The sequence below is a fragment of the Alosa sapidissima genome, chromosome 2, assembly GCF_018492685.1.
Source record: "Alosa sapidissima isolate fAloSap1 chromosome 2, fAloSap1.pri, whole genome shotgun sequence".
Taxonomy (NCBI): domain Eukaryota; kingdom Metazoa; phylum Chordata; class Actinopteri; order Clupeiformes; family Clupeidae; genus Alosa; species Alosa sapidissima.
In genome coordinates, this window is record NC_055958.1 from 37,930,331 (window position 1) to 37,942,425 (window position 12,095).

The window sequence follows — 12,095 nt, forward strand, 5'->3', positions numbered from 1 at the left end:
TAGCTACCATTCAAGCTCTATTAGTTGATTTTTTTGGGACAATCTGCACTGGCTACCCCAGAGCATGCTGTACCTGCCTAAAGATGAGGGAGGGCAAGGGCTTGTGCAGTTGTCTAGCAGAGCCGCAGCCTTCCGTCTTGCGTTTCTGCAAAGGTACCTTACGGGTCCACAAGATCTGATTTGGAGGCCTTTGGCGAGTGTAATCCTTCGGACAACAGGAGGATTGGGATTGGACAAAACACTTTTCTGGACGGATACTAAGAGACTGAATGTATCATCATTGCCGTCTTTTTACAGAGGACTGTTTGCTATCCTGAACTTTTTCAATATGCAAAGAACTGGAACTAACACGTCACTGCATTGGCTTCTGGAAGAGCCTTTGGTTTATGGCTCCCGATTTGACATCGCTGGGAGCGAGAACCCCACACTGACAAGGATACTATGTGACTCTGGTGTTGTCAAGATTAGACAGTTAGTGGACATTGCAGGGCCTGATCTGGTTTGTTCTGAGGAACTAGCATTGCGCCTGGGGATAAGGTCCATACGTGTCATCAACAAACTGTTGGGTAGGTGGAAGGCACTCCTTACGGCTGAGGAATGTGAAAGACTAAAACAGTACTGTTTGGGGTTAGACCCTCCTGATCAGGAGGATCCTTTTCTCAATGTATGTGTTAGGCCAAAACTGGGTGACTGTGCAGGGGTTATTTTGGAGAATAAAGAACGAACAGAGATTGTTTTGGATGACGTTTGCAGTAAACCTCTGTACAAAATGTGTGTTATTGTTCTAAACAAACAGAAATTGAATGCGAGAGTTGACACTCCTTGGCGAAATGTTCTGGGTCTAGATGATACTGTAAAACCTGAATGGAGGGCACTCTATAAACCACCGTTGAGGAAACAAGTCTGTGATTTGCAGTGGAGAGTTCTCCATGGTATTGTTGCAATTAATGCGTTTGTGTCCATCATAAACCCAGGGGTTTGTCAGGACTGTCCTTTTTGCTTTCAGAGGGAGACAGTGTTTCACTGTTTCTCGCAATGTTTGAGGTTGTCACCTTTGTTTAGGGTTTTAGAAGGCCTTTTTCAAGTTTTTGATGAAGCTTTTTCTTTGCAAATATTTGTTTTTGGTTTTGAATATACCCGGTCACACAGAGTAAAATGTCAGTTGATTAATTTCCTTTTGGGCCAAGCAAAAATGGCCATTTACATAAGCAGGAGAAACAAAATGGTCACCAATCTAGATGCTGATGTTGTAAATGTTTTCTCAAGATTGGTCAAATCTAGTGTGCTGACTGATTATTACTTCTACAAACATATGCAAACTCTTGAAACATTTGTTGATAAATGGTGTTATGGAGGTGCAATATGCTCTGTGATTAATGAGGAGATAGAATTTTGTTCTGCTTTTGTGTAAGGCCCAGTTATTTTACTTTTTTTGAGCTGTGACTGACGTGACCTTGAGTTGTTAAGACTGTTGTACAATAAAGCGCAATTCAAAATCAAATCTCTCTCTCTCTCCCTCTCTCTCTCTGCTGGGTGTAAAACTCCTCTTTTCTTCCCTTCCTCTAGTACCACAGAGAGAGGACGGAGTATCAAAGCAAAGGTTTCTTTTTTTCTGTATTCTACTTCTCAGCTGATTTTCACTTTGTCCTTTACTGCTGTATACAATAAATATAGTTTGGTACTCAGTCTGCGCCCTGCGTGCGTCTGTCCGAGTCTCTTCAGAGTTTAAAGGGGGGGGGGGGGGGGGCTCAGGAGGTACAGGGTCGTTCCCTGACCTTGACCATGAGCAACACACTGAACCCCAAACTGCTCTAATGTGCAGGTTGGCAATAGAGTTTAGATTCTCTGCCCGAGCCTGAACCACGGCCTGGTCGGGCCGATATTTAGCATTATTTATATATATATATATATAATATATTTAGCAAAGTAGGTAACACATGTGTACAGTTATACAAGTAACAAATGTGTACAGTTATACAACTTAGGTTACAAAATGTCATTTATAATGTCATCTGCGCAACACGTGTCATGTGCAGCTTCACCTCCACTTGCACGCATCACACCGGGCCTGCTGTGCTGTATTGTGTAGCTCACGCATCACACCGGGCCTGCTGTGCTGTATTGTGGAGCTTAAGTGCAATGTGAAGCTTGAAGATGTAAAGAAAAAAAATAAAAACAGGACAAATAACTTTAAAGAAGTTTGGAGGAAAGTCGGAGGTATGCATGAGGTATGCTTTGTTGTGTGTATTAAGTGCGCACGATGCTCGCCTATGACCGCAAAAAGACTTTGAGATGAACACATGAAACAGGCTTGCCTTGTCAGAAATAATTATAGTCAGCCTTCAATGTCCTCTTTTGTCATTACTCCTTTAATTTCAGAAATTGTGATTCAAGAAGAGTATTTTTGTTAGGGGCTGTTCGTTATTTATTGAAGGGGCCACCGGAGGGATTTTGGGTGCTTCAGTCAAAAGTTGCATGACCCTCTCTTGCCTGCTAGAAATTGTTCAATGACCCTCCGACAGAATTGTTAAAGAAGACATGACCCTCCTGCCAATTGTCGCCGTCTTCCGCCCGCGCTGCTTTGCGCCACAGCCACACACTGTGATAACGTTCTTAAATCAATCTCTCCCGGGAGCTTGCATGCTACCAGTCCTTCCTTTTCAAATGTGTTGCGCCTGTTTGCACAATTTCACAAATAATCATATGTGATTAATAATGTGGCAAATAATCCCTGTGCACAGGGACCGAAACAATGCATGGCAACTTTTTCCGCCCGCTGTCTTGCAGCGGCGTCACTAGACCTTATTCACTGGGACACGTGCCTTAGTAAAAGTCTCCAGTGCCCCAGTAAAATTCTAGCGCTGCTCTCGCTGGAAACTAGCCTAGAAATCTAGACGCGCCCCTAGCGGCAGCAAATTAAATTTGCTGCCAGGGCTAGTCTAGCAACTCTCCGTTGGCTTGTGAGCTCCAGAAATCGAAACTTAATCAGGGCATTGAAATCATGTATAGGGTCGTTTGGTGGGCTTAACATAATGATTGATGGCAGAGTTGCAACGGTTTGGCTTGAATTCCCTGCTACTTGAAAACAAATATCCTATTGCATCCTATTGCGTGCAGAGGGAATTTGAAAGACAACTGATTATCCCGCCCCTCGGACTGAGCACTGCAAACGGTGAGTGCCCAGACCCTACATTTTAATGTGGGGTAATCAGGCCAATCAAATCGTGTATAGAGTCGTTAGGCGGGCTTAACATAATGATTAATGGCAGAGTTGCAACGGTTTGGCTTGAATTCCCTGCTACTTGAAAACTAAGAAGATGGATGTTGCTGTTAGCGAACAGTGGGTCTGGCTCGTCAGGCTATTATTGTGTAGCATTCTCATGAAAAGTCATCAGTAGAGTGCTCTGCTAGCCTAAAAATCTAGACGCACCCTAGCGGCAGCGAATTTAATTTGCAACCAGGGTAGTCTAGCAACTCTACGTTGGCTTGCGAGCTGGAAAAACAAAACTTATATCAGGCCAATCACATTGTGTAGGCTATAGAGTGCAACGGTTCCACGTGAATTCCCTGCTAATTGAAAACAAAGATGGATGCTGTTGCTGACGAACAGCGGTCTTTGAATCATGACTCGAGTTAAGCTTTTTTTTTAATTGGCAAAAGTTTGATCAACTAGTCAACTAGCTCTGCTGGGGCTTTAATGCATGGGACTTATCAGTTGTATCGCTATCCTATTGCGTGCAGAGGAAATTTGAAAGACAACCATTTATCCCGCTAATACTAATAAATCTGTTTACCAACATATCTGACTGTTGTGGTGCAAATTGGGAGGACTAACCAGTGCAGGTGTTATAGGCCCCACGACACACATTTCTTAAACACCTCTTATCTATCACTCATTGACATATTTTTGTCCTCGTTTTCAGAAGTTGATCGAACATTATAGGCTACTTCACAAGCCTCACGAGTTTTACAGCCTGCATGAATGGAGCATTTAGAAGCTGCACTCATTTACACTCCTCAAACTTTAAAGCTGATTTTCTCAAAACTTATTATTTTTGCTTAGATGAGGATAGCCTTCACATTTTGGCCAATATCTCTTAGTTGGCTAAACAGATTTGAACAAATGACCCCTTGTTTTAAACTATGAATATCCAATAAAACCATTTGTTTTATTTTGTCAAACTGAAAACTCATTTCGTGGTGGTACGCCCCATACAGATGTACTGTCTGTGTAAGAGGACAGGAGCACGCAAAATCTCTTAATCCATCCTTCCATCTCTATGGACGAAATTCTTGCTTGTCCCACCGGCAAATGCAATGACCAGGTCTCGGGGGGTCTGCCTAGCGGCTCAGGGCTTCAAGCGGTTGCCTGCCATGCCTGTTGACAAGGTGCCTCTGAGCATTATAAACATAATAAAACCTGTTGACAACCAGCCTATTATCTGATGTTGCCCTACTACAATAGGCTAACTAAATGTAATTTGTCTAAAATTCATTATTGACATAGGAACAATTATAGATTTTGGATTCTTTATTGAATATCAAATGAACGAATGATAAATGCACAACATGAGAGGACTGGGCAACTCATTCCACCAACATGAAACCACTGAGGAAAAGAGTCTTGAATTTTACCTAGCGTTGCAATAGATGCAATAGAATAGACGATCGGCACAATAGACGCTCATCAGAAGACCGCAGTTTGGCGGTTGGGGATATACATCTTGATCATTGAATTAACATAATCTGGAGCAGATCCAGTCAGTGTTCTTTAGGCCAACATGAGAGATGTAAATTTAACTCTGGACACTATAGCGAGCCAGTGGAGAGTAACTAGGAGAGGAGTTACATGTGTCCTTTTTGTGGTGAATGAAGCATTCTAAATAAGTTGTAACGATCTTACTACAAGTAGGTAGGCTAGCTAACTGTGAATTACAATAGTCCAGCTTGGAGATGACCATGGCCTGTACAAGAATTTGTGTGGAATCTTGTGTCAGAGAGGGTCTGATCTTCTTAATGTTAAACCGTCATGATTTTGCAGTTGAGGCTACAATGCTCAGAGAAGTCGGTCATCAGTTACAACGTTACGTACCAATCTAGTTGGGGTCAGTGAGGATGAGTCAAACTGGATGTTAATCTGTTGGGGAATAACTGTTTTAGCTGGAAACACCAAAAACTCAGCTGAAGGTGCCGATCTTTCATCCAGATTGAAATATCCTTAAGGCATGCAGAAATCCAATTGGAAACGCTAGGGTCATCAGGTGGGAAAGCTAGGTAAAGCGGAGTATCGTCCGCATAGCACTGATAGTCAATCCATGGGAGCGAATGGTCTCACTTAAAGGAAAATTCCGGTTTTTAGTACTTTAAGGCCCTTTTTAAGTAACCTGACAATAGCCAGATGAATTTCGCTCCACCTAGCTCCACTCATCCATCTGGAACCGATCCATTGAAGTGTTGCTTCAGAAGGCTGGGCCTAATCAAAAAATGCTTGCATATGATTGAATAAGCCACTTGTCCGTCATCTATTGACGTGCTACTTCAACCACTCACATCGAAGCCAACCCGTGACGCTAATAACAGTCTCACAGTCGCTTCTACGCTATGTCACAACTATGAAACTCCCGCCCTGCATCCTGATTGGCTGAACCATAAAGTCGGTTGCAGAAATCACTCTCAATGGAAGAGGTCCCAGATGGATGTGAGTGAAGCTAGGCGGAGCTAAGCGGAACGACATTCATCTGGCTATTGTCAGGTTACTTTTTAAGGCCACTCGGTGAGTTGCACAGTTTTGAAAATGAACGTTAAGGGTTGTTTTAAGGCATATTTGAGTAGCCTACTACATAGAGCAGGGGTATTCAATTGGCGGCCCAGAAGCAAACTTTGAGTGGCCCAGCCCATAGTTTTGCCAGAAACGTAGCCTAGAGAAAGAAACATTTCCCGAGCCTTCAGAAATTCCTACAGAAATCCCTAGTCACCTACAGACTGCAACACTCGGCTTAGTATAGCAATATTCATTTACAGCTCTTTTATTGTTTTATTTTTGGGGGTGTTTTTAAATACAATCCGGCACTCTGAAAATGCTCGCAACGCTCTGCACTTCGAAAAAGACGAGCGTGAATTAACAAACAGTTTCTCTTAGATCAAAATTGACATTAACACAAGCAACAGATTGAAATAATACTTTATGTTTCATTCGAGAGTTTGACAACGATGAGGATGATCGGCACTATGTAAGCAAGTTTGTTGAATTACTTACTGGTCTCTATAATTTGTAAATAAATTATATAAATAAATAAATAAATCCTCAAAACTGTAATTCGGCAATTTCCCTTTGGGGAGGAATAAAGTATATATATCTATCTATCCATCCATCTATCTATCTAGTATCTATCTATCTGTCCATCTATCTATCTATCCATCTATCTATCTCTATCTATCCATCTATCTATCTATCCATCTATTTATCTATCTATCTATCTAGTATCTATCTATCTATCTCATCTATCTATCTATCTATCTATCCATCCATCCATCTATCCATCCATCTATCTATCTATCTAGTATCTATCTATCTATCCATCTATCTATCTATCTATCTATCTATCTATCTATCCATCTATCTATCTATCCATCCATCCATCCATCCATCTATCTATCTATCTATCTATCTAGTATCTATCTATCTATCTATCCATCTATCTATCTCTATCTATCTATCTATCTAGTATCTATCTATCTATCCATCTATCTAGTATCTATCTATCTATCTATCTATCTATCTATCTATCCATCCATCTATCTATCTATCCATCTATCTATCTATAACACCGTCTGCCACTGTTTTCAGTTTGATTGACGTCACACACATCTGACACAAGCACATCAAAACGTTTGATGCCGTTTTTGATGTGCCTGTGTCCAATGTGGCTAGGCCTAGGCTACTTGTTTTTCAATAGGCCTACATTAATTTGTCTGGTTTAAAAATGTGTCATTATATCTGTTACCAGCCGCTGAAAATGTCTGGCCCAGCTCAATTTCTTGGTTTGAAAATCTGGCCCAACTTCATTTTTAATTGAATACCCCTGACATAGAGTATGCCTGTTGGCAGCCAACCTGAGCAGTCATAGGCGATTCAAAACGAGTCAGAAAGGTCGAGACAGGACCAATCGTCAAAATTTCGGTGCCCACCACTCTAGTTCATCCAAAACAAACCAGAAAAGGGACTCAAAGTGCTAAATACCAGAATTTTCCTTTAATAAAGTAAGTAGGTGTAAAAAGAGAAAAGCAGGGGCCCTAATTTCTCCATGCTGGTCAGTTCTGGTCCAGACAGAGACATTATCAGCTCTAACTGGGTTACTCCACCGTTACTCAAAACGTAGTAAGATCCTCAGAGGAGAGAGTCTACCTCCATTAAAGTATGGAAACACTCTCTCAGTGAAAGTGTGTGTGAGAGTGTGTAGGTGTGTGTTATTATCAGGGTCATAGAATGACAGCTCTCCTCTGTGCCAGTCCAGCTGCACCCTGATTCTCTGGAGTTTCTGCTGCACTGTGAGGAGAGTGGAGGGCTGTGGTGTAGCACATGCTGTGATGGGGGTGGAGGCATGAGGTGGAGCACGCGCTGCTCCATATGCAGCACCATTATACCCAACACACCACAGTCCACTCCTGGAAGATATGTTCCCCTTCCTCTGGGCAGACTCTTCCATCACACCCACACTCCACCACGTGTTCTCCGCAACCTCCACATCCCAGCAGTGAGTCCCTGAGTTAAAGCCCTCAGAGCCCAGGACACTGGCAAAGTGATCAAATCTCTCTGGGTTATCAGGAAGCTTCTGTATCGGACCACCACGTATCACACTGGTCAGATCCTCAGACAGGATGAGTCGTGGGTTTGCAGTGTTGGGATCCAGAGTCACAGGAGCTGCGAAGGAAAAACACATATGGTCTGAGTGAAAAGAGAACAACACACACACACACTCAGACACACACACACACACACATACAAAATGAGATTAATTTTGAGATTAATTCCAATGACCAAATAAAAGTGTTTGTGTGTATGTGTGCATATGTGAGGATACATGCATGAGAGTATATGCGTGTACAAATGTGTGTGTGTTTCTGTACGTTTCCGTACGTGTACATGAACGTGTGTGTGTGTGTGTGTGTATGAATGTGAATGTGTGAATGGACGTGTACATGAAGCCACCCTAAGAGGATAAAAAAAAAATATATATAGTAATACTATGCGTCCAAATTCACATCATTATTCTCTGTTGAATTGCGCGCACAGAGTACCCCCCCCCCCCCAAGTTGTTCTGCTTTGGTATGCCAACCCAAGATTTGCAATGGACTCATTTTCTTGGGGAGCCACTGGCAAGATACAATATTAGCCCCCGCAGACCGCAGACTGTTATGTTATAATCAGCAATATTGCGAAAGGGAAAACTAATGGCATGGTGTCCCTGTTAATACCAATTCATTGAAGCCATTTTAAGATATTTTCACACACGCATTACCTACAACCCTGGGGGCTAAGCCCCCTTGTCTTTAGAGACAGAACACCAGCTCCCCCACATTGTCTTTCAATAGTGACGTCCCTAGTGTGTGTGTGTGTGTGTGTGTATGTGTGTGTGTGTGTGTGTGTGTGTGTGTGTGTGTGTGTGTGTGTGTGTGTGTGTGTTGGGGGGTCGTGTGCTCTATGTACACTTCCTTTATGCACCACGGTATACTCCATATATTCAACAGTGTGTGTGTGTTTGACAGTGTGTGTATGTCTGGGTATGTGTCCACTTTTACTCACTGTATTGAACAATCTCCTGCATCTTCTCCCAGACTCTGAACTTCAGGTTGCCCAGGTGCTTTGCCACATTGATCAGAGCTCCTGAAACCCTCTCTGGATCCTGCAGTGTGCACTGGGCTCTGGAATAACATTCAGGAGTCAGTGCTGCTGTGGGTTTGGGTTCAGAACCACAGAGAAGAGAGAGACAGGAGGCAGATCACTCACCTTTCCACTGTGCTCTTGTAGCTCTGGAAAATAACAAAATAAACATATTTTTTGTTGATGACGACACATGCACACACACACATACACACCAGAGACGACAGAGTCTCGCAGACCCACCCCCAATCAACCACACCAACACAAGACTCACTGGAGATCATCACACCCCCAACCAACCACACCAACCCCACACTCACCGGAGATCATCACACCAACACTAAACTGACTGTAGATCAACTGAATAAACATGAACAATATGCAGCTGAACGTGTGTGTGTGTGTCTGTGTGTGTGTGTCTGTGGGTGTGTGTGTGTGTGTGCGTGCGTGCGTGCGTGCGTGCGTGTGTGTCTGCATGCGTGCGTGTGTGGGTGGGTGTGTGTCAGATGTGAGGGGAGGGTTCTTACCTGCAGGAATGTGATATCATCAGCATTTATCTGCTCCTCTATGTCTGTGATTGTGATTGAGAGAGATGCGATCTCCCTGTACATCTTCTCAATCTTCTCCTTCATCATCTGACTCTTCTGCTCCTCTTCCTCCCTCAGTGCAGCTATCCTGGCTGCCTCTTCATCTCGTAGAAACTGGTGAAGCTGCGCAAACTGCTCCTTGATCTGCTTCTCTGTGTTTAGGGCCTGTGTCTTACATAGCACAAAATGTCAAAATCATGTATAATATTTTACATTCAAGATGCCACTAGCATATCCTCTGTGAGTCTTCTCTTTACCTTAATGTGTTTTGCTGTTTCATCACTGGTTAGTTTAGTTTCTTTATGTTTCTTCATCTTTTCTTTCAGCTTGGCCATCTCTGTCCTCAGTTGCTCCTGACACATGAAATATACAACAGTTATGCTGCAACAACACAAATAAACATGCATTCAAACTCAGTACATTGCCACGATGAAAGACAAAGAACAAAATCAGCTTTCTATTTAGAGCAGTTATGGTCAAGTCTCAAAGGCTTAGTGTGAGGTTTTATGAATGAACCCCAATATCATGAGATTAAATAACATAATATAATAAAACATTGGAACTCATCTTACCTTATAATCACGTGTAACCTCAACAACAGGACTAAAGTTGTGATTCTTATGTTCCCTTGAGTCTCTACACACCAGACACACAGGCTGTTTATCCTCCAGACAGAAGAGCTTGAGTTTCTCACTGTGCAGACTGCAGAGCACCTCAGACCCTGCTGAAGCTCTGTGACTTCTCTGCTGTAAGTAGGTCTCACACAAGTTCTTTAGGTTCAAGTTAAGCTGCGGATTTGAATTTGTGAATCTTTTCCTGCATATAGGACATTCTTGGTGTCCTTTAGTTTCCCAGAACTGCTGCAGACAGACTTTACACACACTGTGACTACATGTCATGATGACAGGATCCTTGAAGATGTCCTGACACACAGGACAAGAGAAATCCTCTTCAGAGAAAAAACGCTTGGAGGCCATTTTCTAAGCTCACTGTAAAGTATGTGATGACCCCTAACAATGATGTCCTGATGGAAAGTAGAGTCCAAGTCCTGATGAAAAGTAGAATCCTGAGTCCTGATGGAATGTAGAATCCTGAGTCCTAATGGAATGTAGAGTCCTGAGTCCTGCAAAATTCTTCCTTCAGTCTTTCAGATCTCCAGTCTGAGGTGTGGGTTGGTCATCTCTGGCCAAATGATTGAGCCTATTGTTCACCTGCTCTCACACGAATCAGAGGGAGGAGCCTTGAAGTGACAGAATGATTCTGATTGGTTAGTGTAGTCTCATGCATGTGTAAAGCAAAGTAGTTTACTCAAAGATTACATCCAGAACAAATGAACATTGAAAATGATTAGACTACATTCAGATCAATGAACATTCACAATGTTTGGACATGCCTTACAAAATCTGTCAAAGTGATCCACATTGTATTGTATTTTTAGATAGATAGACACAGATAGATAGATAGATAATTTATTGAACCTCCAATTATACTACAGCACTTTGGTCAACTGGTGTTGTTTTTAAAGGTCTTTATACATAGACTTGACATGAGTTGTCTGCCACATGGTGTATTGATGTTAATGCATATAGATAAAGGGTCTGCTGTCAAGCTAGAGACTGAAAAGGCCAAACGGCAGCCAATTTCGTTGGCTTTGTACTTGTACTCTGCACAATGACAATAAAGTTGAATATAAGTTGAATCGAATTATATAACTGCAGATTCTGCTTTCACTTCAGTCAAAATAATCTCACAAGAGAGCTCTAAGTAAGTCCCTTTATGCTGAAATCAATACCAACTAGATTTGTAGTCTTATAGTCTTAATATAATATTAATAAAACTTTGTTAGAAATCAGTTTTTGCAGTGATGACTTGACTTGATATGACATGACTTGTCTGCCACATGGTGTTTTGATGTTAGATAAAGGTTTCCTCTCTAGTGTCAGGCTCTCACCTGGAGACAGAAAAGGCCAAACGACGGCCATCAGTCATACAATGGGGCAACGGGAGGAGGTGTGGGCAGAACCATCACAGCCAGACAGCCACCGAAACTCAGTTATCGCCCACATTGTTACCTGATGGCAGTACATTTGCATTGATTCAGTTAGCAGATGCTTTTATCCAGAACGACTTACAGAACAATGAACAACACTCAAGCTACAGAACAAAGAATAACATGATTCAAGCTAGAATACAGAGGAGGCCTTATCTAGGAAACACTACTGCATCAGGCAACACTATTAATACTAGAGGAGGCCTTATCTAGGAAACACTACTGCATCAGGCAACACTATTAATACTAGAGGATAAGATTTGGGTCCTCTTTTTGCCAGACGATGCAGACATCTGGCCTACAGATCCTTTGTAAGATAGTGCTGGGATTATTTAGGGAAAAAGGTCTGAGTTGTTGTTTCGGCTTGTATTGTCCTGGGGATCCGAAGGGACAACACACAAAACACATTCGTTGGCTGTGATGATTTTATTACATTGCTCTTTGATTGCGCTGGGCCATAGGTGGAGCCATCAGGTGTTATTGTGGAGATGTCGCTTTCATCCTCCTCCTCCTCTTAATCAACCCGAGGTCTTCTAGCTGGCCTTGGATGAACAGGCTTGATGGCAGTAGAGGTAGC

The 12,095-nt window shown here is 42.4% G+C and overlaps 2 protein-coding genes across 7 annotated transcripts in view; both read right to left on the reverse strand.

Moving 5' to 3' along the window:
* LOC121690338 (zinc-binding protein A33-like) overlaps nt 1–11,186 on the reverse strand; it is a 698,440-nt gene extending 687,254 nt beyond the window's left edge. Inside the window, exons 1-6 of one of the 3 annotated variants that reach the window (XM_042070840.1) lie at nt 10,041–11,152; nt 9,726–9,821; nt 9,409–9,633; nt 9,008–9,030; nt 8,804–8,922; nt 7,231–7,921 (exon numbers count right to left, since the gene is read on the reverse strand). In XM_042070840.1, the coding sequence (XP_041926774.1) occupies nt 7,365–7,921; nt 8,804–8,922; nt 9,008–9,030; nt 9,409–9,633; nt 9,726–9,821; nt 10,041–10,445 (1,425 nt within the window). In that variant the 5' untranslated portion in view covers nt 10,446–11,152 and the 3' untranslated portion in view covers nt 7,231–7,364. Of the gene's footprint in view, nt 1–7,230; nt 7,922–8,803; nt 8,923–9,007; nt 9,031–9,408; nt 9,640–9,725; nt 9,822–10,040 lie in introns of those variants that run through there. The other 2 variants (XM_042070832.1, XM_042070850.1) reach the window with 2 other exon arrangements.
* LOC121690097 overlaps nt 1–12,095 on the reverse strand; it is a 790,202-nt gene that overhangs the window by 654,357 nt on the left and 123,750 nt on the right. The gene's annotated exons all lie outside the window — the stretch shown is intronic.